General features: G+C 38.2%; 1 protein-coding gene across 2 annotated transcripts in view; it reads right to left on the bottom strand.

Moving 5' to 3' along the window:
- Positions 1-1,109: 1,109 nt before the first annotated feature.
- Positions 1,110-27,958, bottom strand: part of RLF (RLF zinc finger) — an 83,060-nt gene continuing 56,211 nt past the window's right edge. For both annotated transcript variants that reach the window (XM_060020079.1, XM_060020084.1), the window contains exons 6-8: positions 16,762-16,898; positions 10,858-10,999; positions 1,110-6,217 (exon numbers count right to left, since the gene is read on the bottom strand). In XM_060020079.1, the coding sequence (XP_059876062.1) occupies positions 1,568-6,217; positions 10,858-10,999; positions 16,762-16,898 (4,929 nt within the window). In that variant the 3' untranslated portion in view covers positions 1,110-1,567. The remainder of the gene's footprint in view (positions 6,218-10,857; positions 11,000-16,761; positions 16,899-27,958) is intronic.

Raw genomic sequence — 27,958 nt, 5'->3', positions numbered from 1 at the left:
TCAGGAGTGACCTCAACCTCTAAGATGTTCTACTCTGTCACTTTTTCTTTCAACAGAATCTTGTTTGAGAATCCTGTTACCTACTACGACCTGAGCCAAGAAATGACTTGGGCTTGGGGGGTGCTTTAGACTCTTAGGGTGAGGAGGTGGCAGAATGAAATCCCTGAAGAGCTGATAAAACAAGGTTTAAGGGTTAGAGAAAAGATCTTAAAATCTTAACCAGAGGCATAAGAAACGGATATTAGGAGTATGAGTCGTTCCATTGCTAGCTAATGAAAGTGGCTGCAAACTTTAAAAGGAACAGAGAATAAAGCTGCTGTATTTATAAGAATACCTTCCATCCTCTTCCCCCAAATCCATTTCTTCCTTTCGTAGTCCCACCTCAATTGGTTGTATCACTACTGAACCTTAAGTTTTCCTCAAAACGTTTTCTTCACCCTCCAACATCCAATAATCCTCTTGAATTTTTCAATTTCGTCTACTCATCCCTCTGCTGCAGTTGTCAGTACTGACTCTCACCAAGTTTGCCTCAATTACTTCAACAATCTTAATATCTACTGTTTCCATTCTCCGCCCCTCAAATCACACTCATTTCAAGTGATCTACAGATTATTAACATGAATGTTTTGTTTAAAATTCCTCAAAGGCTCTCAGCTGCCTATGGACTCAAGTCCAAAGTCCTTAGTGTTCATGGTTTGGTTCCTGCCTATCTCTACAATAATCTCATCCGCTCCAGTGCTCCCCTTTTACTGACAGCCTATCAAATTATTTGTAGTTGCCTGGAAACATGACTTTACATCTCTGAATTTGCTGTGCCCTTCACATTATGTTCAGCATACGCTCTCCTTTCTACCTGGACAACTCCTGGACATCCTCTTCTGGGAGCTATCTTGACTCCCAGAGTTAATTATCCTATCTCGGAATTTTCTTTCCACAAAAATTTTAAGACAATCGTCATTCAAAAGGAAGCTTCATCTGAATGGTTTGGTTAATAAGAAACAAAAAACTACTGGGGTAAAATATAAGTGCACATTCCAGAAAATATAAGTGCAATTCCAATTTATGTGTGGCATGAAAACTCATTATCACTAAACAAAAAATGGGTGAAAAATTGTAATTTATTGAAACTCAACTCAAAAAATATAAGATGCTGTAGTGTACAATATATTACACAGAGCACCCTCAGGTGCACATTCAAGTCAAGTAAGAACATATCCCTTTCCCTAGCCCTCCCACCCTGGGATCTTAGTATTTGTTCCATATACAATCATGCACACTTAATTTGAAAAAGGAAGCCCCAATATATTTTGATGTATTAATTAGCACCAAACAAGAATACAGTTCCATTTTTTTTAATAAACAAACAAAAAAAAACCAATCAATAAACCAACTGGAGAGCTAATGGACTCAGCCAATACTGCTGACATAGATATTATACATTCATGTAAATACACAGCCTATTCTACCCTAAACAATGGTGTGGCTGGTTCTCAGCCTTTGTTCGAGTTGGCAATTGTCCCCATGTTGCAGTGTTGGAGCCAGTCTGTTTCTAAAACAAAATTGCTATTTAGGAACTTCCTACACAAAGCTCATCTGTCTTTTTTGTTGGAAACAACTCTAAAATTGGTGTGGAAAACTTAGATCTTTCAAGGACAACCACTGGCCGAAGATAATGAAGCTGTTTTAAGGCAAGTTCTCCACAGTCTGTTAATGCTTTGTCCAATACGACCCTCAGGTTTTCCAAGGGAGGAACTGTTGTCGTCTCAGCTACTATTAAAGGTGGGATTGCAGTCAGGTTCTCATGAATTGCAGAGTCACTGGAAGAATGAGGTATGTCAACTTCAGGGTCATTGTCATTCACCATATTATTTGCCATAACACTCCCTGTTAAGTCATTACTGGGTTGTGAAGAATTACTTAATGGTAAGTGCTCTGAAGGCTCCCAATCATCAAAATCATCTTCTTTCTCTTCACTTTCCTGAATAAATTTCAGAAATGAAGATTCAAATCCCATGGGTTTGTAAGTCTTCAAATCAAATGATCTGGGATGTGGATGCTTCCTAAAATTCTCTTTTGGGACATGGGTTGAATTTTTTACAGTGTTTTCTTGCCCTGAACTTTGCTGCCCGGTTTCTGAGTCTTTGATCCTTGGTAAAGGCAGCTGGAAACTTGTGAAATAAGTCCCACTTTCAGTCCCATCAGGATTAGGTATGGAATTTTCTATCTTACAAGGAGGCGGCTGAACTGTATTACACTGTTCCAAAGAAGTGGTTTCTGAACTATGGTTACATTTCAAAGTTCCTCTGTAGAGCAGAGTATCTGCATCAAAAACTGGGTTGCTTTCTGTACATCCTTTCTGACCTCCATCCCTTTCACCTGGATAAAGGGAATCGGCGGTCTGGACAGGTATGCTACTGTCACCTGGGGAATGGCTGTGCTTTGTGAGCTCTGATTCACAGCTTCTATCTTCTTCTTTCTTTATACAGGGCTCTGCTTCAGAAGGGGGCTCCTCCTTAATTTTGGTACCGTACTTAACACAAACGACAAGATTTTCCATCTGTTGCTCTAAATAGGCACTACTCATCTGATGGGTACGTTTGTAATGCCTCACTATGCTGCTCTCCAACTTCACCACAGATAAGCATCCTTGAACCATGCAAGGGTACTGCGTGTGCTCAGAATGCTCCACACACATATGGAGGGCTTCAGCTCTTGTTTTAAAACTAATCGGAGCTTTCTTTTCTTTGATTAAGCCACACTTTTTAGCCTTAGCATTAAACGATCTCCTGGTAGTCTGATGTTCATGCCCCTGAGGGTGAGTTTTTTGACACACCTTTTCACTCCTTAGTAGCCTTTCATTTGCCACTTTCTGGCTTCTAAACAGATCATCATAATAGTCCTTATGTCGATAATATACATGTTGAGAATAATTACTGCGATGGGTGAAAATCTGGCCACAGCCGTTAAGATCACAATGAATTTCATAATCTGAATGTATTTCTCCTTCAATATTATGCTGTTCCATCAAGTGGTGCTTCAACTTGCTGAATGTATAAAAAACAGCCGGGCACTGAGGCTGGTTACAGGAAAACCTGGCCACTGACTCTGCTTCAGAAAGCACTTTCGGCTCTTCAATGTGGTCTAGGTTATGAGAGTCACTACAGTGCTTAGCAAGAGCTTTAGAACACAGGAAACGCTTGTTACATTCCTTATATTTGCAAGCAAATATCTTTTTGCATTTGACAAGTTCCCTTTTGGTTCTCGCTTTATCTTTCTCTAAACATAACTGTTCTTTGTTGTATTGATGTACAGTCCTGTAATGGCGAATCAAGCCTTTTAGATTGGTGAATGAGGAGTTGCAAGTTTTATGGATACAATGGAATGGTTTGTGGTATTTATTCAAAATATAGCAGAGATTTCCTTTAGCAACAGTTCTCCTGCTACCTCTCCCCTCTCTTCCTTCTCCTTCTTCTCTATGGCTACCTATTGGTGATGATATATCAGATGTTTTACTTTCTGTTTCTTCGCACGATGACTCCAAATCTGTTTCTGAACTGCATTCATCCTTTTTAGAATGACAGTGTGGCTTCTCAGAGTTACTGCTGGGATCACCTCCAAGTTCCACGGAACAATCACCTTTCAACCTGTCTACTGAGCATGGACCTTCATGATCACATTTTTCATTATCTAATAGTTTTTGAGTTACTCTGTCACTGCCAATTTGATGTTTATTTTTATAATGAATCCTAAGGTGTGTTTTTCTTGTAAATGACCTTTGGCAGATATGACACTGGAACGGGGAATACCGATGTTGAAACATGGTTAGCTGAAGGACTTTTTCTTTTGAGTAATTATGTTTCTTAAGATAATGCATTAACAAAGCCTCTCTGGTCACAAATTCATATTTGCATCCTTGAAGCTCACAGAAAAAAGGCTTGGCTGCCAGCTGTGCCAGGTACTGACTTGGCATATTTTCATCTTGATTCTGAAAATTAAGGTCTGAGATTGTAGGTGACACCGCTTGAAGAGACTTAGCACCACTGGATGGGTACCCCTGCAATGACCCTGAGAAAGATCCATGTGTTATTGAGTTTTTCAAGCTTAAATGCTTCAAGCGTAACAGAAGTTCCAACATGGTATCCTCTGTACACGGCCTTTTAGAAGCACAAATGGTGGCTTCTGAGGAATAACCCTGATGTTCTCGTTTACATTTAGTATGAATATTGTGATCTAGACCTTCATCTGGGGAGTCACTGTTTGTATCTGAGCTAGGTTTAGGTTCTGTATCAAACTTTTCAGTTGCTGGATTATGTTCATTACCCAAACAGGGAAAGAGATCTTTTGTCTTTACCTTTTTGGGTTTGAAATGGTATGGATGAACCTTCCTTAGATGCTTCTGCATGCCTCTTGCGTTTTTGTACGTGGAACCACAGCCATCAAAACCACAGGTAAACTTAGTCCCATCAAAACAAACTGCCACATTGGAACATTTTTCTTTTAAACCGGAGGGCACAAAGACTTTCTCGTGAGACAATAATATATCCTGCATGGTTTCAGAGTGATCCAGTGTGTCAATTAACTCTTCGTTCATGGAAGCTGAAGAGCTGTGACTTAACTGATCACTAGAATTACTGTCACTGTTTTCTTTCAGATTTTCTGCAGTTTCTATTTGAGAACTAGCTGATCCTGCACAGAAAAGAAGATCCTCTGGTAAATGTGATTTATCAGTTTGGTCAAGTAGATGGGGCTGATCAATACAATCTTGCTTTTCACCTGCTGCAGGCTCAAGTTTCACTGATTTCTTCACATCTCCATTTGAACTTTCAACATTATGCATTGAGAGGTGATTCTGGTATTCAATTTTGGAATAATAGAACTTTTTACAGCCAACGAAGTTGCATGTGTAAGACGCATCCCTAAAGTGTTGTGCTTCATGGTGGTAAAGCTGTCCCAAGTCACTGAAAACAATATTACAGCCATTTAATTCACATTTATAACGCAGATCATCATGTTTTTGTTTATGGTTAAGCAGTTCATTCACTGATCCAAACCTAGCATAGCAATCTATAGATACACACATATAAGGCTGAGGACCACAATGCACTTGTTCATGCTCTCGCAGGTGAAAAGCAGACATGAAATGTCGTCGACAGTAAGTACACTTCTCTCTTCTATTTTTCATATCTAAGTAGTGCTTGGCATTTTCATCATTATTTTGGTGTTCAGCTTTAAGATGCACACTTAAGTATTTAAACTGCTTAAACACACGGGAACAGTCTGTGCCAGGACATGGGTACAAATCTCTGTCTTGCAGGTGGCAATCTTCTAATTTGCTGAATGTGACATACTCATGTGACTCTCCTTTGGCTTGTTCATTCAATGACTGACCTTGCTCTAGGGTTGCAGAAGGGCTCTTGGGACAAACTCCCTTCTGAGAGCCTTTCAACAGTAACTTCTTTCTAGAGCGGTCCCTTCTGCTTGGTGGCATTTTAACATGTTCCATCACATGAGGAACAAATATTTCTTTTCTCTTGAATTTTTTAATACAAACCGGACAGGTGTAAATTCCATCTTCCATATGCATCTTAGAATGATGAAGAATCCTGGCCTCTATACATTCCCGCTTACATAACAAACAGAAAAATTTATACTGAAGCCATCTCTGGTATCTTTCAGAAGAACCAATGGGTTTTTTGTCTCTTTTCTCCTTTTGGTGATCTGTCAAATCTCTTCTTCTATATTGTTTATCTTCTTTACTTTCCTCATAATCACTAAGAAATGACTCTAAAACATCTGTGTCATTAATAGACAGTTCATAGCCACTTAGGTCATCATCAGAATCTGAGGCTTCTTGTCCCAGAAGTTGGTGGCAGTGTCGTTTTAAAGTTTTCCAGTCCCAAAATTCAGGATCAAATGGCCAGTGGGCTTTTAAAGCTAGTAAAAGCTCACATCGGAGAGAATTCGGAACTGGTGCATTTTCTTCATCAAATTTTTGATCTGGTTGAGAATACAGTTCTTCCAACATATTAAATCCATCCAAACTGGGTTCAATTAAGAATTCTGTAAGCTGACAGGCTCGTCTAACTTCTAAATCTTCTGGTAAAAGACAAGCAATTGTTTTACAAACTGATGCCTTCATTTCTTCATCCTCACTTGATCTGAGTTGAAGAGCTCTGACACATAGTAAAATCGACACCCCAAGACCAGCATCTTGTGCCTGTTAAGAAAAATAGGGAAGAAAAGGTTTTTTTTCCCCAGTTTGGAAACATTACATAACTTTCACTGATAAGACACACACACACACACACACACACACACACACACACTTACTTCTTAAAACTTAAAGTTCTGAAATCTTTCTTCCTGCAAGTTACATTTAGATCCTCCTTCTTTCAACATGCAAAGGACTGGATTAGATGTTACAACCATGAACAACAACAATGTACATTTATAGAGTATCCAACTTTATAAGGCACTGCATATTAAAGCAGTCCTTAACCCTCAAGGAATTTATCTGTGTGCCAAATGTATAAAAGCACATAAATGCAAAGGAGCTCAGTCAGGATAAATAAGGTCACTGAAGGATTCAAAAAAGAATTGTCTCAAGCTGGGCAGGAAGGATAGGGCTTAAATAAATGGGTGCAAGAGGAAACACATGCATAAAAGTGGGTCTAAGATTGAATTAAATTTAAAAAACTCATATGTCTATGTCATGAACAATTGGGTGTTTTCAAAACCTCAAGGCTTAGAATAAACGATCCTTTCCATTTCCTCCTAAAAGAATTAATACTCTATAGTTACAGGTGTACTGAAATCTCAGTTTCCCATGGAAAAACAACAGAAAATTTCTCTATAGCAGGAGGTTCTCAGAAATCAGTCAAAAAATCACAAAAAAGATCTGGTTGTATATGATAAAAGGTAAGTGCATTTAAGATGATTCTTTCATGTGAGAGGCTGAAAGCGTGCGTGAAAATAATATAAACCAAGAAAAGGAGGATCTTATGGCAGAGTGGTTTAAAATACAGTACTTAAGAGCACAGAATTTTGAGTATGACTCTGACTGACTTTGAACCCCAGCTTCACTACAGTGAGAAGTTTTTAACTCCTCTAAGCCTCAGTTTCCTCATCTGTACAATGATAATTATAGTGGCAGTATTGGATTTTCCTCCTAATGCTGTTATAAAAATGAAATAAGGTAACACAAAATGAGTATTACAATGTTGGAACATAGTAAATATTCAACAGAACCCCATAAAATATTTGAGGATAAATTCCACTGTTCAAACATCAATTTGCTAAGCAATTATTCTCATTGGGCACCATTCTAAATGCTGAGAACACAAAGAAATAATTACCATCAAGTTACAGACTCCTTACTACATCCTAGGCACTACTCTAAATAAACTTTTACTACATCCTAGCCACTATTCTAAATAAACTTTTTGCATACATCATCCTCATTTTATAGATGAAGGAACCAAGGCTCAGAAAATTAGTTGCCAATGTCACCAGCTAGTGAGCAGAGGAGCAAGAATTTAAACTTAAAGCATCTTTTCCCAGCGTCTGAGTCTTAACCACTTTACACTCTATACCAACTCCAAAGTTAATTGACTTGGCGATATCCCATGTGCCCTTGATACAATACGCCAAGGCACTTCTTCAGCTTCCTGGTTTAAAACCTAACAAATTATTCATATCTATCAGTTTCTTCAAAATTCAGCTCCACATTCCATATCCTAATTCTAATTTATTCATCACTCCTTTAACAAGTAACTTCTTGGTATATCTGTTCAGAATGTATAATGGTAGTTATTTTTTTTTTGAAAAGTGTTCTTAATGATTTCACAAATTTTACCATTTCAACTACATTAGGCTGTTTAAGAAACAACACACATTCTTTGCTGTTTATCTCACAGTCTTCCAAAGGGGTTAAGTAACTTGTTAAGAACCTATGATTTTAAAACTTAACAGACTTTCTCCAAAAGTCATGCATCTCTAATTTTCAGCTTCTTTATTACTAAAGAGAAAGGATTAAACTAAATAAAGTCATGTTTTGCAAAACAGTACTACTTATATGTTCCACCAAAAAGGGCCCTAAGGCCAAATAAACTGGCTTCAAGATTATCCCTCTTCTTATGCCTTCTACTTCAAATATAACCACATCCACATCCTTTCTTCTGTCATACTACTTTTGAAGTCTTGAGAGAGACCCTGGATTCTCTAAAGTCATCCCTTCCAATATGACTTTCTCAAGTCACAGAATCAAAATTTAACAACTCTGAGCACTTTTAATTGATCATTTGGTTTAAGCTCTTTGTTTACAGAAAACTGAAGCCCAGAACATAAGGAGGTTCTATTACAAGGCCCTCCTTCCGCAAGAGACCCAACGCCCACAAAAGCTTTTCAGCATCATTAACCTTTTCCTTCGCAAGGTTGCTAGCTGTGCTAATATCATTTCACCTCTTCTTTTACAAAAACAGAACACCTGGTTTTATCTGGTTACAAAGTCACCTGGAATAATCAAATAATCAATATATCTCCTAGCTTTCCCCTGCAGCTAGATGTAACCGTGTCTGTGTGTGTGTGTGTCTGTGTGTCTGTGTGTGTGTGTGTGTGTGTGTGTGTGTGTGTGTGTGTGTGTGTTGGAAGGAGTGGGGGAAAAGGTGTGTCATAGTGTGGTTTGCTCTCCACTCCACTTCTCGCTATCTGGAATGGAGACATTATAGCTGGGATTGGAATATGAGATGGAAGCTAAGTGTTAACAGCAGATAAAAGGAACCTGGGTTTCTGATATGTGGAGCCATGAGAGCAACCCTGGCCTGTCTACCTGGGTTATCTACCTGTATAGGAGAGGGAGAAACTTCTATCTTCTTTACACCGCTATCACTGTGGGATATCTACCATTCACAGCAGAACTACATCCCAACTGATACAGGTTAGATCACCTCTCTTTTAAAAAGCTAGAGGTTAAGTCTCTCAATTTGAAAAGAATTCCACATTCACTCCCCTTCCACCTACCAGTCCATAACTTTCCTACCCTTCAGGACAAATATAAACAAGGATTACAGTGGAAAATGTCCTAGACTGAGATGAAAAAGAAATGGGTTTTGGTTATACAAATGGACAGCAAATTCCTTGGTCTGTGTCAGAAGCCCACCTTCCCTAATCCTCTAGCATCTTTCCCATTTTTTGTGGTTCCTTGAGGTAAACAGAAATCTAAGATGACCCCCACTGACCTTCACTTTTGTATAATCTCCTTGCTTTGAGTATAAGCAGAACCTATAAATATCATTCCTATAATTATGTTACGTTACATGGCAAAAGGGACTTTGCAGATGTAATTAAAGCCTCAAATCCACTGATCTTAAGACAAGTGGATTACCTAGACCTGACCTAATCACTCAAGCCCTTTAAATCTAGATCTGGAAGTCAGAGGTAGAGGAGGTCAGATTTGAAGAACTCCTAGTGCCTTTGCTGGATTGAAAATGAAGGAATGGCATGAGGGTGGCTTCTAGGAGCTGAAAACAGACTGTGGCTGACAGCCAGCAAGAAAATGAGGACTTCAGCCCTATAACTGAAAGGAACTGAATTCTGTCAACAATAAAAATGAGCTTAGAAGTGGATTTTCCACAGAGCCTCCAGATAAAAACTCAGCCTGGCCAACACCTCATTTTCAGCCTTGTGATACTGAGCAGTGAACCATGCCACACTGTGCTGGACTTCTGCCCTACAAAACTGTGAGCTAATAAATGGGTGTTAACTGAAGTGCTAAGTTGTGGTAATCTGTTATGCAGCAACAGAAAATTCATACTTCCCTTAAAGATTGGGAAAAAAACAACAACTTTTTAAAGGCCAGTTGTACCACTAATTTTTTTTAAACAAGGCAAGTTCTGTAATTACTTGAACATGTTCTCTATGAGATAGGAGACACAACTTCATTTGCAGTGATTAGAAATAATTATCACCTAGCTTATCTGACCATGAATTTGCTTCAGACAACTTTTACCTTTTCCTGTCTTCACCGGAGAAGACTAGATACACGTATTTCAAATAAAGTATAGGATATGGAAGGTTACATTAAAGGAGATGGGAGGTATCAAAGATACAACTGTGCCTTGACTTTAGTATAAACAATCCCTGGATGTTGTCAAAGATGTAACCCATAAAACATACGCATAAACCATTATAGATATGGGTATATAGAGATCTCAGTCATGAGTAGGTATTAAAAACAAAACAGAAACAGAACATAGCATAAGAATCATCTCAAATCTCCAGGCTGGCAGTCTTAGCATACATTTATGGGGCTGAACTAAAAAAACAAGGCACTTCATTTCATTTTAGGAAATATTTATTTCTTTAAGAAAAACAAAAAACGAAAAAAACCTAACTTGTTTCCTAATTTGCACAGTTTATAATTTGTGTACAGTCGATTCTGGAAATGTTCTGTTAGTCTAAAACCTAGAATCTATCACTCCATCCTGAAGGAGCTGAAAAATACAATTTTACTTTCTTTCTTTATAATTACTATGTTAATTTGCAAACAAACATGCCTGTATAAAATACAGAACACTGTTCTAGGAAAAGGAGATATAGGGTGGTTGAGGTGACAACCAAGAAACATAATCTTTCCCTCCTCCAGTGGTCTGTCAAGTCAATCACTATTTCCCATGAAAAAAAATTGTAGATTCCTAGGAAGTAAGTCTGTAGAAACAGCTAGATATGTCCCATTCCATAACCTTATTAAACCCCATTATTTCTCATTTTCCCTTATTTAAAAGGAGTTTCCTGAGAAGTTATCTCCCCACTCATTTCTTCCCTCCACAACAATCAGCATAAAAAGCATAAATTACTCACTTCAGTTTGTATAACTCTAATCAGGCAAAATAAATGCTGCTGTGTTTTAGCTATGACACCAAACTGACGACAGCGCTCCAAAAAAGTGTCTATAGAAGGATCGATTCTTCTTTGCAGTTTACTCCAAAAGAGAGTCAATTCCCTATAAAAAGAAAGATTATGGTAAAACATTTAAAGCAACTGGTATTTGCTACCCCAATTTTTTGGTTTGTGAAAAAGTGACAGTAAGTAAAACCTAGAAGAAAAAAACTCTATATTCTGCTTCCTCTCAAACTAGTAAAATTATTAAGAAGAATCCTCCTTGAAAATTCCCCCACTTCTTTCTTCTTTGTACCTGCGCAAAAATAAAAACAACAAAAGACTACTTCCTTTATGCTGACATTTTCAAAGACTTACTTAGATCCCATCTTGTTCCAAAAGGTTTTACCCCTTACACTGGTAATTATACTGACTGAATTAAGCCCTGTCCTAGTGCGCAAGGATCATCAGACATCAATACGCTGCCAACAAAGTGTATACAACTATGAAATATTCTAATGGTATAGTACTTCACCACGTTAATCTCATGGGCCCTTTACATCTCTAAAATGTCATGATGCTACTTAGGCCTGTATCTTGGAATGATAATATCTTAAATATTACTAATAAAATTATTAAAATGGCACTTTTGGAAATGGCTAAAATACAAGAATCCCACAAATATTCATTATGAAAACTAAGAAAAGCTTGAAAAGAATAAGTTAAATAAAAGTACTGAATGGGCTAAGAGAAAACTCTAAAGGAAAAAAGCACTAGAAACTCAACAAATGCCCAGAATAGAAATGCTAATGTTAATATGAAATGTGAATTCAAGGAAAGTTCCTTAGCAAAACAGAAGAGAATGCTATCACTTTAAAAAACGTGACTGGGGACTTCCCTGGTGGGGCAGTGGTTAAGAATCCACCTGCCAATGAAGGTGACACGGGTTCGAGCCCTGGTCCGGGAAGATCCCACATGCCACGGAGCAACCAAGCTTGTGCGCCGCAACTACTGAAGCCTGCACACCTAGAGCCCGTGCTCCGCAACAAGAGAAGCCAATGCAACGAGAAGCCCGCGCACTGCAGCCAAGAGTAGCCCCTGTTTGCTGCAACTAGAGAAAGCCCTTGTGCAGCAACGAAGACCCAACGTAGCCAAAAATAAAATAAATAAATTTATTTTAAAAAAATTTTTAGGGCTTCCCTGGTGGCGCAGTGGTTAAGAATCTGCCTGCCAATGCAGGGGACACGGGTTCGAGACCTGATCTGGGAAGATACCACATGCCGCGGAGCAACTAAGCCCGTGTGCCGCAACTACTGAGCCTGCGCGTCTGGAGCCTAGAGAGGCCGTGACAGTGAGAGGCCCACGCACCGCGATGAAGAGTGGCCCCCGTTCGCCGCAAGTGGAGAAAGCCCTCGCACAGAAACGAAGACCCAACACAGCCAAAAATAAATAAATAAATTTATTTAAAAAAAAAAGTTTTAACGTGACTCTTTTCTGTACAACCTCAATGGATACTGTGTATTTGTTAAATGATTTCCATTAAAAAATAATATTATTTTCATGAGCCTGTTTTAGAACACTAATATCCTATTATTGCTATTAACACAGACTATTCCAGGAAACGATACAAACCCAAAGCTTAAGAAATGAATACACCTCTTTTTATAATAGATTTAAAAACAAACATGTTTAACAGAACGTATTTTCTTACATTTTTAAGGAGGTAACTGGGATTCTCATATGGTAAAATTCTTACGTAGATATAAAACTTGCTTCAAAGATTGAAATAAATATGTCTCAAGACATATATGATTAAAGCTTATAATATTTAATGATGGAAAATTTGAGCTATATATAACAAGTAAAATTAACTTAAAATGCCTTTAAATATTTGTGTTTGGTGACTAGAATTGCTTTCCTAACCAGAAAAAGTAAAAACTGAGAACAGCTACCAGGCAGGCAAGTAACTGGGGTGACTGTTCATTTTTAAACTTAGAAGACTGCTTCATTCACATGTAAGCATGTTACTTATAAAACTTTAGAGAATAATGCAAAATTCTGAATAACAAAGGAAATGGAGAATTACATATGCTCTCAGATAAAGTAAGTACCTACCAAAATATATGTGAAATCTATGCTATCTGAAAAGAACAAAATTATCAAAGCTAGTAAAACCTGATTATGAAGATAAAAGGGTAAAGGATATCTACTATCTAAAATTCACCAGCTAGCTACAAGTTTAAAGTTAGGCAAATCTGATAAAGTGATAAAAGGCAGGTTGAGAATTAAAGTCTCTCAAAATGATTTTTTTAAAAAAAATCAGAATGTCTAGGGCTTGATTTATTCCAAATTTAATATTTCAAACTCTAGTTAACTCCAAATAACCACGATCAAAAAAGAACATTTCTATCACGTGTTTTATATTTGTACACTTATTTCCACAGTTACAACTGAGCGATTTAAAACTATTACCAAAACAAACTAAAACTACTATTACCCACCCAAACATACAAACATGCCTGACACCATGAAAACCGGTGGATTACTAGTGAGAATGCCAAGATGTCACTTTAATCATCCATTCAAATCTGCACACTGGAACAATGAAACCACCAACAGCAACTTATAGCCTCCTGGATCATACATGCACTAGGACAATACTTCTTCAACCACTACAATGATGTGATTTTTTAAAAAATGGACCACCATTAAAGAATGTATTGAAAATGATTCTACTATATGGATGCTTCAGATGATTTACTGCACCCTCAAATTAGCCCACCGCCTACCTCAAGACAACAAATTATATACAAATTCATAAAAATTGGAGAGGAAATTTAGTTCTATTAATAGTAGGAAACACATTTTGGTAGACATCTAGCTACCAAGCAAGAACCTTAAACTGCACTGTTTCTGCAAAGCAGGAGGCCCACAATGTCAAACTGTGATCTAGAATTTAGGTATTTTAGAAATGAGGCAAAGAAAACTTCGTGGAATTAAGGAATGACCACTCCCTAAAGAGGGCTCCTGCAAATACAGATGATTCTCATGACTTTATTTTTCCTCTAAAAAATTCAGTTAAATAAAACATGAATGGATATCTGGATCTGGTCTTCGCCAGGTGCTGGGGACTGAATTGTAAATTAGACAACATACATGACGACCCTGGTATATCACAGTCTAGTTGGGAGAGAAGCGACACGAAATTACATCTGAAGAAACACAAACATACAACATAAAAGATTTAAAGCTCAGAGGTGTTACAGAAACCAAAGGTCAACCTATCAAATACTCACTGAAAGCTTAGTGTAGAGGTTTAAGGTTCAACTGTATCATTTTATTTTAAAGAAGCAGCAGCAATTACACATCTGTATATACACTGTCCCATTCAAAAGGGTTATCTTTCTCACTTGCATGGCTACTCTAATTATGTTACCATTGCTAGACAAATATAGGGAACTCATTCCTCCAGCACTTCTTTGATTTTTGCAAATAGCCAAAAATCTTTCGGGGTTAAGCTTAATGAATAAGCTGAGTGATATACATTTTGAGATCAGTAATATGGTAATTGCTATAAAGTAATGATATATTTTATTGTAATTTGTAAATATCTCTGAAGGAAATTTAAAAGAATAAAAAACTGTTTTGGGTGATAGTTACATAGTTTCCCTTTCAAATATCTTCAATGGTGACCAAATTCGAGAATGACACTTAATAAATTCTAATATGTGTATTTAAAATAAGTGCCTGCTTTTATTATCATATTCCAACTTTACTGTCATCAATAAAATACCAATTAATAAAAAATTTTTTTCTTTTCTAGACAAATACTCCCAAATAGCCTACTATCTTCAACACAGGACACCTCTAGCACAACAAAAGAATCTATCCTATTTGAACAGAATTCCTGGGACTCATTTTCCTTAGTAAAATTCACTGTTTTTATGTTATGGCTATGCTAACTCCAATATCCCACTACCACCGCCTCCCCACCCACCCACCCCCAAAGCCTTTGAAAACAACAGAAGGGCAAAAAAAATGTTTTAAAATTCTAAAATTTTATATTCTATTTCCCTCTGAATTGCTTGGAAGAAGCTTACTTTTAACAAAGTGTGAAGTGATTTAAGATTTTCTTTCCTCTCCTTTACTCATTATAGCTCCTCAGGAGGCCAATAAGAGGGAAATCCCTTTTAATCCCTTCCTGCTGCAGGAGAACAGCATTAATCCTAGACTCACTAAAAAAAAGGGAAGCTATATCAAGAATATTAAAAGAACTGTGTGACTATAGTTTGAAAAACACTTTATAATCTGTAACACATCCCATATGTGATTTAATGTATTCTTTGCACTAAAAACCTCGCTATAGCTAGCAGATATTTTTTTCATTATAGGCAAAGAAAACAACTGTAAAAAGAAAAAATAGGGGTTATTCCACAAGTAAATACATCTGCTTTACTGAGGTTAAATCTCTAATGAATGAAAAACAAATTCTTCTACTTGATAATGATCAAAAATCTCACTGCTCTGCTAAAATTCTTTTTACTTATAGCACCTTTTTTTTTTTTTTGGTTAGCTAACAAAATGCCCACAATGATATTTAAGCCCCTATCCCAGTATCTCCTTTCTCAGAGGAGATATAAGTCTGGCACAGAGGACTTAGCAGAAGACTGCGATGTGAATTCTGTCCCTGTGCCAAGAAAACAACTGCACAGAAGAAAAGCACTGTATTAGGGGTCAAAACGCCTGGGCTTTACTCTCTCTCTACCACTTTAGCTCTGAGACTGTGGGCAATTATAAGACTTCTCAGATCCTGTTGATCCTCCACTGCCTTATCTGTACAATGATTATTAGGAGGATTGGGAGAGATAATTTAAGGAACTCAAATAGTATTTGTATAAAAATTAGTAAATAAAAAGAAATACAGCAACATAAAAAATACTAATAATTATAAAACTTTATAGATATACACAGATGCTCCAAAGGAAGATCAATAAGGGCTGAAGTATATGAAAGGTTTTATTAGGTTTTCCTATATACAAAATGCTTACTTCCAACTTCAAGCCATTCTTAGAAGCTCCTCTAATCAAGGTTATGCAAATCCAACCCATTCTTTGAATTAAAGCTCAAATACTACCTCCTCCCTGACACCTTCCTTAAACACTGGTGTACAGTGAGCACCCTTCTCTAATCTCTTACAGTGTTTTCTGTACCACTAATCTGATACTTATCCATAGAGTCTTGCATTTTAGAGGTTTCCTGTGTACCACATTTGTCCTGCTGTCCTAAATAGTTTCAATACAGTTAGGATGAAAGAACCAAGGGTTACACTTACTGTGACCTTTTTAGCAACTAAGTACTCTGTAGGCAAACAAGATATAAATTGAATTAAAACCAAATAATGCAATTGTGCTAAATAGTACCAAAGTTGCAAAAAAAGATTACAATTCAAATGGGTTTCCTTCTCTAGTGCAAGTTTGACCTAGAAACCTAGATAATTAGTGAGTTTCCAAATAAGACGGGAAAAGTGACTATCAGAAGATGTAATAAATGTAAAGGAAAACAACCTAACGCCAATTTGGTTTACACGGCCATAATTTTATCTTCAAAGAAGAAGATATATATTGAAGTTAACAGACAACTCTCCATGGAATAATCAAGAGGAGCTCAGACTTTTTACTCTTTCTTTATTTTTGGACTCTCCTGGAAAAGATTAAACCAATAATATTTTTAATTGAATGGTTTAGCTTTTAAGAAAGATTTAATTCTCATGTCATCATTTAATCTGCTTAGTCTTCAAGTTTGAAATAAACCAACATTTTACATAAACCCTAAATGCTATATACTATGTACTAACAAATAAAGGGAATAAAAACTAAATATACTTACCAAGAACAATATACACTTGCAGTTTGGAGCTGCTGGGTAAGGTAAGTCGTACAAAGAACAAATGCTGTGTTATCCTGACCCTCGGATTCCAGATTACATATGATGTCTAGTACCTCCTTGCAGTCGACCTTTGCAATCTATCAAAAATGAGATGACTAAGTCAAAAAGAAAATGGTGACTTTTCTGTAAACTTTGTTATATAACATGAAGCTTCTTTGTAACATTTTCTATCTTTGGTAATTGATGAGGCAAGAATTAAGGGAGATATAATTTTCTTCTACTAACTAATAGCTGAGTCTTCTGGAATAAAAATTTCATATAAGAAATTATTAAACAGAGAAGAGAACAGATGCTATGAGGAAGTTTCACTGCAGTCCCAACACAGATAAAACATTTTTGTACAGTTAAAAAAATTACTCATGAACATTGTTACTATATAAAAGAATCAAATCATGTATAACTTCAGGTTATTTTCACCTTTAGTACCATCAACTTTTTTTCCCCTGTTTTTTCTTTCTTTTTCAATTTAATTCAAGTCCCTCTAGTTATACAGAAAAATAACAAGCTTACCCTTATTCCCAGTAGGGCTAAAGGAGGCCAGCTGAGAAACTTTTAAATATAAATACTATATCAACATATCATTTTCTCATGTAATTAAGGAAAAACTATTTCGTATAACTGAGTTTTTCACACAACTAAAACACTTTTCGAAACACATCTTTTTCATTTACACTATTTATAGGAATCTTAAAAAAAAAACAAAAACAACCAACCTCTGGGCAAATCAGTAGAATTTTCCGGGGCTCTTTTTGTATAGTGGTAAAACAGTAGATTAAGACTTCTGAAGACCCTTTCTCACTCTCTATTTTATCATTTCCCTGTCTTAATAAACAGAATATGAAGAACAGAGTCTATTTCATGACTGTGTCAGCATTATAAATGTCAATTATACTAGGCACCAAATATACAAAACAGTGATACTTTCAGGACAAATGAAGTGTGTATCAGGGCAAATGAGGCATACAGAGTTTAGCTCATCTCCTTCCAGAGTGCTATGCAGAACCACTCTGGTGGTTCTAAGTCTCTAATTTTAGTTACACCCTCAGGTAGGCAAAGAAAGGCTTCTTTCTCAGCTTAGCTCAAATGCCATTTTCTCACTGAATCCTTCCCTAACTGCTAAAAGCACGTTTGAATCCCTGGCAAAAACTCTACTCTCAAATTTTCCTTTGTAGCATTTACCACAGCTGCAATTCAATCATTAGTTGAACAACTTATTAGCATGTCTTCTCTGCTAGAATATAAAATCCATGTGGTCAGGATTATGTACATCTTGTTCAAAACTCAGCACTTATCACAGTGTCTGGAACATAGAAGACACTCAGTAAATACGTGCTGATAAATGGAATAAATGAATCACGTTTAATTTAAAGGTAAAAAGTTCATGTTTAAAAAGTGAAACTTATTTAATACTGTGTTTTCTAATCTTTGGAAAGACAATGCAATGACATAATAAGCAGTGTAGTGCAGTGGTTAAAAGCAATTATTGTAGAACCAGACTATATATACATTCTCTTCCCAGCTCTATAGCTACTAGCTGTGTGATCCTGGATAAGTTACGTAACTTCTCAGTAACTTAGTGCCTCAGTTTCCTCATCTTTAAAATGGGAATAACAGAACCTTCCTCATAGTTATTATAAGAATTTTTAACATGTTTCAGTACAGCACAGTGACTATAGTTAATAATACCATATTGCATATCTGAAAGTTGCCGAGTTTATCTTAAAAGTTCTCATCACAAGAAAAAAATTTTTTGTAACTATGTATGGTGACAGATGTTATCTAGCTTTATTGTGATGATCATTTCACAATATATACAAGTACTGAATCACGATGCACACCTAAAACTAATATATGTCAATTATACCTCAATTTCTAAAAATGTGCTATGTGTACCTATTAGAGCTAAATTTAAAAAATATATATGTTTTAAAAGGGATTGGCAGGGCTTCCCTAGTGGTGCAGTGGTTAAGAATCCGCCTGCCAATGCAGGGGACACGGGTTCCAGCCCTGGTCCGGGATGATCCCACATGCCGTGGAGCAACTAAGCCCGTGCGCCACAACTACTGAGCCTGCGCTCTAGAGTCCGCGAGCCACAACTACTGAAGCCCACGCGCCTAGAGCCCACGTTCCACAACAAGAGAAGCCAGCGCAGTGAGAAGCTGGCGCACCACAACGAAGAGTAGCCCCCGCTCGCTGCTACTAGAGAAAGTCCGCGCGCAGCAACAAAGACCCAGCACAGCCAAAAATAAATAAAATTAAATTAAAAAAAAAAGGGATTGGCAAAAAGGAAGCACTTTAAAAGTGCTGTTAAAAATTGTTTTCATTGGGCTTCCCTGGTGGCACAGTGGTTGAGAGTCCGCCTGCCGATACAGGGGACACGGGTTCGTGCCCCGGACTGGGAAGATCCCACATGCCGCGGAGCGGCTGGGCCCGTGAGCCATGGCCGCTGAGCCTGTGCGGCTGCAGCCTGTGCTCCGCAACGAGAAAGGCCACACAGTGAGAGGCCTGCGTACCGCAAAAAAAAAAGAAAATTGTTTTCATTAAAAGTAATAAATAAAATGCTAGACAAAAAAATTGTTTTCACAAAATATATAAATTTTAAAAAGAAAAAATAAAAAAGAAAGTGAACCTTAAGAATACTAGAAAGTGGGCTTCCCTGGTGGTGCAGTGGTTGAGAGTCCACCTGCCGATGCAGGGGACACGGGTTCGTGCCCCAGTCCAGGAAGATCCCACATGCTGTGGAACGGCTGGGCCCGTGAGCCATGGCCGCTGGGCCTGCGCATCCGGAGCCTATGCTCCGCAGCGGGAGAGGCCATGGCAGTGAGAGGCCTGCGTACCGCCAAAAAAAAAAAAAAAAGAATACTAGAAAGTATTTCAAAAGATCACTCTCAGATGCAAAATCACTCGATGTAAATTTGTATCTAACGAGTATTGGGAGGGAAAGTTAAGTTGTTAAAGCCTAAACATAATTAAAGTTAAGCTCAGGTTTCAGGGAAAAGAATAACATCATACATTATGAAGATGGAATTATACTGATGCCCTAAACAACCATATCCTCATCCATAGCTGAATGAATCAGAAGGGTCATGCAGAGAGGAAATGCTCACCACAGAGCCACTTCAAATTGTACTGACTGAAGGACCAAAGTGAGAATTCACAGCAAGTAAAACCAGCTGTTCCAGAACAAACACCACCTACCATCCACAGCATGTTAAAGCTCCTGCTGAAAACCAAGAATTCTAAAATTCAATTTTGGCAGCAATATAACATCTCCAAGCTGAGAAATAGCATGAGCAGCTCTCTATGCCAGACATATAAATCAGAATGGAAATAACACACAACTTATACTTCTAGAATATTTTTTATCCATTTCAAATAACTTTTATTGTATTTTCTCATTTTATCAACATGGTAAGATCTGTAAGACTGGCAAGGCTTTCTGGATATATATCTGAAAGAAATGACTTGAAATCAGTATAGTTTTTAGTTTGATTAGCTTCTATTTATTAGATTTCTCCTGATTATAAAAATGTTTATAATAGAAAACCTGAAAAATATAGAGAATAAAAATTAGCCTTAGATCTTACAACTCAATAATAACCAATGTGAGTTTTACTCCAGTATTCTGTCTATACACACTAACTGTATAGCAAACAATATATGACTACTGCAAATATGTACCTATTTTAAAGAAAGGTGGGATTGTGTTGATTGTATACCTGTTATTTTACCCTAATATTCTGGTGTGACTTAAGCAAGAGTTTTTATCAGTCCACAAGATAGACAGGAGAGGGTAAGTGGATTGTCGAGGCAAAGAGAGCAATAAGGAGATGTGAAGAAGAAAAAAAAAAAGGCAGTGATGGGGCCTCCCTCGTGGCACAGTGGTTGAGAGTCCGCCTGCCAGTGCAGGGGACACGGGTTCGTGCCCCGGTCCGGGAAGATCCCACATGCCGCGGAGCGGCTAGGCCCATGAGCCATGGCCACTGAGCCTGCGCGTCCGGAGCCTGTGCTCCGCAACAGGAGAGGCCGCAACAGTGAGAGGCCCGCGTACCGCAAAAAAAAAAAAAAAAAAAAAAAGGCAGTGAAAAAGTAATAATAATGATAATAATACTTCTACATCTTATACAGCATTACTATATGTCAGGTACTGTTCTACAAATTCACATAAACATCCCCAGATCTACCCCAGATAATCTGGCTCCAGAGTCCATACTCTTAGCCACTATGCTACAGTGAGATGCTTTAACAGTGGAAATGATAATACCTTATTACTGTGTGCTCTTTGAAGGCTTGGAATATGGTGACTGTTCTATGTCCAAGGGTAGTCAATAAACATTTACTGAATCAAAATGAATGGATAGTGAGCAGAACCAGCCAAGAACTCAGAAGCATGTGAAAGACTATTCAGGCTCATTCATTCCACACCATGTTCTCACCTTAAGCCTCTTTCAAATCCTCACCAGTCCCCTCAGATCTTTCCTTATCAAGGTCTACCTCATAACGAAAGTCTGATAAACTTAATGATACAAAAATATAAATCATGTGTAAGCACTATCAATGACATTGGAATTCACCAGAATCAAAAATTTTTAGGATACAGACAAGAAGTGGCTAATGCTGGGAACTCAGGTGTCAAAGATGAAAACATATCACCTTACCCTATGAATTTTTTTTTTTTTGCGGTACGCGGGCCTCTCACTGTTGTGGCCTCTCCTGTTCAGGAACACAGGCTCCGGACGCGCAGGCTCAGCGGCCATGGCTCAGGGGCCCAGCCGCTCCGCGGCATGTGGGATCTTCCCGGACTGGGGCACGAACCCGTGTCCCCTGCATCGGCAGGCAGACTCTCAACCACTGCGCCACCAGGGAAGCCCCACCCTATGAATTTTATATATAATGGTTACATACTTTCCTGCCAGCCCTGGTGCTGAATAAGGAATAAAAACAAAGAGTTGGACTTAACAAGAATAATGGCTTAAGGGCTCCCCTGGTGGCACAGTGGTTGAGAGTCCACCTGCTGATGCAGGGGACACGGGTTCGTGTCCCGGTCCGGGAAGATCCCACATGCCGCGGAGTGGCTAGGTCCGTGAGCCATGGCCGTTGAGCCTGTGCTCCGCAACGGGAGAGGCCACAACGGTGAGAGGTCCACATATCACAAAAAAAAAAAAAAAAAAAGAATAATGGCTTAAAATTCTCCTGTGACAAAGCACTTAGAAATCCTGGATAAAACACAACAAATATGTTTCCTAAATACATAGCTGAAAACTCAAGAAAGAAGTTTAAGTGTGAATGGACAACTGCCTTAACTTGCTGGGTTATAGATAATTTCACTAAGAGGCTTGGGTTTTACAAGTCGTGGTTAGGAGATGATAAAGCCTGAACCTGAGAAGTTGGCACTGAGCCCTTTGGCATAAAGTTGGAACCCCTGAAGAACTAAAAACTCAGAGAAAGTGTAGACTAAAAAAAGGTGGGCGGGGGGGGGGGGCAGGGATATAACAGGAAAATGTATTTGTCCACCTCAACCTGGGTTCTTGTGGGATCAAAAAAATTTTGAGAATTTATAATCTTTCCTCGTTCAAACTTGGAGTCTGATATAATACTATTGTCTAAAAAACCCAAACTGAGAAAAACAAATAAAATAAAAAGAAGATTCTGGCTGGTAATATCTTTAAATCACCCGGCAGAAGCAAACATAAACATGATTTATACAGATATATGCTAACTAAGGCCTATGAGAATTCTAAGACATAAAGTATTCCCTACCCCCACTCAACCCGCCAAAACTGAGGCTCACAATCCCAAACTATACAAAGCACAAATAAACAAGCCACTCCAGAAAATGTCAGCACATACAATAAACAGCAAGATCAGACGCCTGAGAATTGCAGATTACAGAATGCACAGCACAAAGACTGAACCCTAACCATGGACTTTGGTTGGTTAAAAAAAAATTAAATAAGGGCAATATGAGTTTGATAATAACTCGGGAAAAAGAGAGACAGAGACAAAAACATGGAAGAACCTTCAATGCCAATCTGAAGCCAATCTGAAAAGGCTACATACTATATGATTCCAACTACGTAATATTCCGGAAAAGGTAAAACTATGGAAGCAGTAAAAAAATCAGTGGTTGCCAGGGGCCTGAGAGGAGAGAGTGAGGGATGAATAGGTAGAGTATAGGAAATCTTTAGGGCAGTGACACTATTCTATATGATTCTGTGATGGTAGATACATGTCATTATACGTTTGTCAAAAGCCATAGAATGTACAACACCAAGAGTGAAGCCTAATGTAAACTACGCATTTTAGTAAATAATAATGTACTGGCTCACCTACTGTAATAAATCTAACACACCAGCTGCAAGACGTCAATAGGCGACTCTGGGGGTGAGGGAAAACATATGGGAACTCTGTACTTTCCACTCAATTTTTCTGTAAACCTAAAACTGCTCAAAAAAAAAATCTAACGATTAAAAAAACCCTTTGATCATTTAAAAAATTAAATTGTCTTTTGATTACTGATTATTAAAGAGTTCTACATGTATTCTGGGCTCAAGTCCTTTATCAGATTATATTACATATATATGGTTTGCAAATATTTTCTCCCCTTCCGTGGATCAACTTTTCACTTTCTTGACTGTGACAAAGTTGGATGAAGTCCTATTTACTTTTCCTTTTGTCACCTGTGTTTTTGGTGTCACATATAAGAAACAACTGCCTAATCCAGGGTCTTAAAGATTTATTCCTATATTTTCTTCTAACATGTTACAGTTTTAGCTATTACATTTAAGTCTATAGGTCATTTGGAGTTAATCTCTACGTGTGGTATCAAGGGTCAAACTTCATTCTGTTACAAGTAGATACCCATTTGTTAAAGAACGAACTACTGAAAAGATTATCCTTTCCCCCATTGAATTATCTTGGCATCCATGTAGAAAATCAATTGGCTGTAAGTGTGAGGGCTTATTTCTGGACTCTCTCTTTTTTTCTTTGGCTGCACCACACAGTATGCGGAACTTCCCCGACCAGGGATCAAACCCATGCCCCTGCATTGGAAGCACAGAGTCTTAACCACTGGACCACCAAGGGAGTTCTATTTCTGGACTTTCAATTTTAGTCCATTGATCTTTTCGCCTACCCTTTTGCCGGGAAAACACCGGCTTGATTACTGAAAATTTTTAGTGAGCTCTGAAATAAAGAAGTGAGTCCTCCTACTTTGTTCTTTTTACAAGATTGTTTTGGCTATCCAGGGTCCCTTGAATTTCCACATGAATTTTAGGATCATCTTATCAATTTCTGCAAGAGAGGAAGGCAGAATTTTGACAGAGATAGCACTGAATCTGAGGATCATTTTGAGGAACACTTCCATCTTAACAATACTATCTTCTGGCCCAACAACATGGGATGTTGTTCCATATACTTAGCTTCTTTCAACAACGTTTTAAAGTCTTCAGTATACAGGGCCTTCCCTGGTGGCGCTAGTAGTTGAGAGTTCGCCTGCCGAAGCAGGGGACTCAGGTTCGTGCCCCGGTGCGGGAAGATCCCTCATGCCGCGGAGCGGCTGGGCCCATGAGCCATGGCCGCTGAGCCTGCGCGTCTGGAGCCTGTGCTCCGCAACGGGAGAGGCCACAACAGTGAGAGGCCCGTGTACCGCAAAAAAATAAAAAATAAAAATAAGTCTTCAGTATACAAACAAGTCTTGTACTTCTTTTAAAAAAATTATTCTGGGCTTCCCTGGTGGCGCTAGTGCCTGAGAGTCCGCCTGCCGATGCAGGGGACTCGGGTTCGTGCCCCGGTGCGGGAAGATCCCACATGCCGCGGAGCGACTGGGCCCGTGAGCCATGGCCGCTGAGCCTGCGCGTCCGGAGCCTGTGCTCCGCAACGGGAGAGGCCACAACAGTGAGAGGCCCGTGTACCGCAAGAAAAAAAAAAAAGTCTTCGGTATACAAACAAGTCTTGTACTTCTTTTAAAAAATTTATTCTGGACTTCCCTGGTGGCGCAGTGGTTGAGAGTCCGCCTGCCGATGCAGGGGACACGGGTTCGTGCCCCGGTCTGGGAAGATCCCACATGCCGCGGAGCAGCTGGGCCCGTGAGCCATGGCCGCTGAGCTTGCGCGCCCGGAGCCTGTGCTCCGCAACAGGAGAGGCCACAACAGTGAGAGGCCCGCGTACCACAAAAAAAAAAAAAAAAAAAATTATTCTAAATATTTTATTCTTTTTGATGCTATTGTACATGGAATTGTTTCCTTAATTACATTTTTTGTACTGTTCATTGTTAGATGTACATAAATAAAAATGATTTTTGTATATTGATCTTATTAGGATCATTTATATACAAGATCGTGATATATGCAATTTAGAAATACTCATACATCTTCCTTTCCAATCTAGATGCCTTTTAACTATTTTCTTGCCTAACTGCTCTGGCTAAAGCTTCCAGCACAATATTGAATAGAAGTGTCAAAAGCAGACATTCTTGTTTTGTCCCTGATCTTTGGGGAAAACCACTCAATCTTTCATCACTAAGTATTATGTCAGCCGTGGGTTTCCACAAATGCTCTTTATCAGGGTGAGGAAGTTTCCAGCTTATTCCTAGTTTGCTGAGTGTTTTTAACACGAAAGGGTGTAGGATCTAGTTAAATGCTTTTTCTGTCTCTTGTGACAAACATGTAGCTTTTGTCTTTTATTCTATGGCACAGCATTTACATATAACCTACGCACATCCTTCTGTATACTTTAAATTACTTCAAGAATACTTATAATACCTAATACAATGTAAATGCTATAGAAATAGTTGTTGGAGGGGGCAAATTCAAGTTTTGCTTTCTGGAACTTTCTGGAAACTTCCCCTGAAGATTTTCAATCCACAGTTGGAGGTGGAACCCATGGATACAGAGGGCAGACAGTACTCCTTTTTCTATACTGCTGGATTTGTTTTGCTGGATTTTGTTGAGGATTTTTGCATCCATATTTGTTACAGATATTGGTCTGTACCTCTCTTTCTCTTGTTATCTTAGTCTGGTTGTGGTTATCGGATAATAATGGCCTCACTGCATGAGTTTGGAAGGATTCCGTCCTCTTTTATTTTCTAGAAGACTTTGCGAGGGACTGGTGTAAATTCTTCTGTATGTTTTGTACAATTGATCAGTGAAGCCATGTTGGTGTGGGCTTCTCTTTGTGGGAAGTTTTTAAATTACCTACTCGATCTCTTTACTAGTCATAAGTATATTCAATTTCTTTGTGAGTTAATTTCAGTAGTTTGTTTCATTCTAAGATTTGTCCATTTCATCTAAGTAAATCTAACATTTTGGTGTATAGTTGTTCATGGTATGCTCTTATAATCCTTTTTATTCCTGTAATATCATTAGTCATGTCCTTTTATTCCTGATTTTAGTAATTTGAGTATTCTTTTTTTCATGTTCAGTCTAACTAAAAGTTTATCAATTTTGTTGATCTTTAAAAACAAACTTTTATTACTTTTTGCTATTGATTTTGTATTCTCTATTTCATTTATTTGTACTCTAATCATTATTATCTCCTTCCTTCTGCTAGCTTTGGGTTTAGTTTGCTCTTCTTTCTAGTCTTTTAGGGCAGATGGTTAAGTTATTAATTTGAGATCTTTTTTTTTGGCCACACTTGCGCAGCTTGCAGGGGGATCTTAGTTCTCCGACCAAGGATTGAACCTGGGCCACAGCAGTAAAAGCCCAGAATCTTAACCACTAGGCCACCAGGGAACTCCCAAGATCCTTCTTTTTAAGATTGACATTGTACAACCGTAAATTTCCCCTAAGTGCTGCTTTAGTTGCATCCGATAAATTTCAATATGTTGTGTTTTCATCGTTCATCCCAATGTGTTTTCTAACTTCCCGTTTTTTTTCTTTGATCAACTGCTTATTTTGAGGTGTTGTTTAATCTCCACAGATCTGTGACTTTCCCAAATTTCCTTCTGCTACTGATTTCTAATTTCATTCCACTGTGGCCAAAAAACATACTTTGTATGATTTCAATCCTTTTAAATTTATCAAAGTTTGTTTTATGGCCTAACATATGTCTATGCTGGAGAACGATCCACGTGCATTTGAGAAGAATGTATATTCTGCTGCTCTTGGATATTCTATAAATGTCTGCTAGGTCTAGTTGGTTTATAGTACTGCTCAAGCCTTCCATTTCCTTGTTGTCTAGTTGGTTTATCCACTACTGAAAGTGGGGTATTAAAGTCTCCAACTACTATATTTGAATTGTCTATTTCCCCCTTCAACGCTGCCAGCTCATGTATTTTGGGGCTCTTCTGTTCCTCAGACTGAGTAATCTCGATTGACTTCTTTCTCTTAAGTTTGCTAATTCCTTCTTCTGCTAATTCAAATCTGACGTTGAGCCTCTTCAGTGAATTAATTTCAATTATTGTACTTTTTCACTCCGCAGTCTCTATTTGGTTCTTTTTTTCTATTTCTTTACTGCTACTGTCTACGTCTTGAGACATTTTTCTCATACTTTTCTTTAGTTGCTTTAGTTCTTTGAATATACAGTTAATCTTCATTATTTGCAGATTCTGTACTTATAAATTAGCCTACTTGATGAAATTTATTTTTAACCCCCAAGTTCAATACTCACAGTGCTATCACAGTCATTCACTAACATGCATATAATGGCAAAAAATTTGAATCCTCTCTTGAGCATGTTCCCAGCTAAGGTCAAACAAGGTGTTGCTCTGCCTTTTTGTTTCAGTTCTCATACTGTAACAAGTATCTTTTTCATGTTCTATTTAGTGCCACTCTTTAATGTTTTTGTATTTTTCACTGGTGATTTCACTGTTTAGAATAGCCCCTAGTTGTAGTGCCAAAGTGCTGCCTAATTTCCTAAGTGCAAGAGACTGTGATGTGCCTTATGGAGAAAATACATGTGTTAAATAAGTTTCAGGGGGCTTCCCTGGTGGCGCAGTGATTGGGAGTCCACCTGCTGATGCAGGGGACACGGGTTTGTGCCCCGGTCTGGGAAGATCCCACATGCCGCGGAGCAGCTGGGCCTGTGAGCCATGGCCGCTGAGCCCGCGCATCTGGAGCCTGTGCTCCGCAACGGGAGAGGCCACAACGGTGAGAGGTCTGCGTACAGCAAAAGTTTCATGCAGGCATGAGTTACACTG

The sequence above is a fragment of the Delphinus delphis genome, chromosome 1, assembly GCF_949987515.2.
Source record: "Delphinus delphis chromosome 1, mDelDel1.2, whole genome shotgun sequence".
Taxonomy (NCBI): Eukaryota; Metazoa; Chordata; class Mammalia; order Artiodactyla; family Delphinidae; genus Delphinus; species Delphinus delphis.
This window is presented reverse-complemented; position numbering and strand designations above follow the sequence as displayed.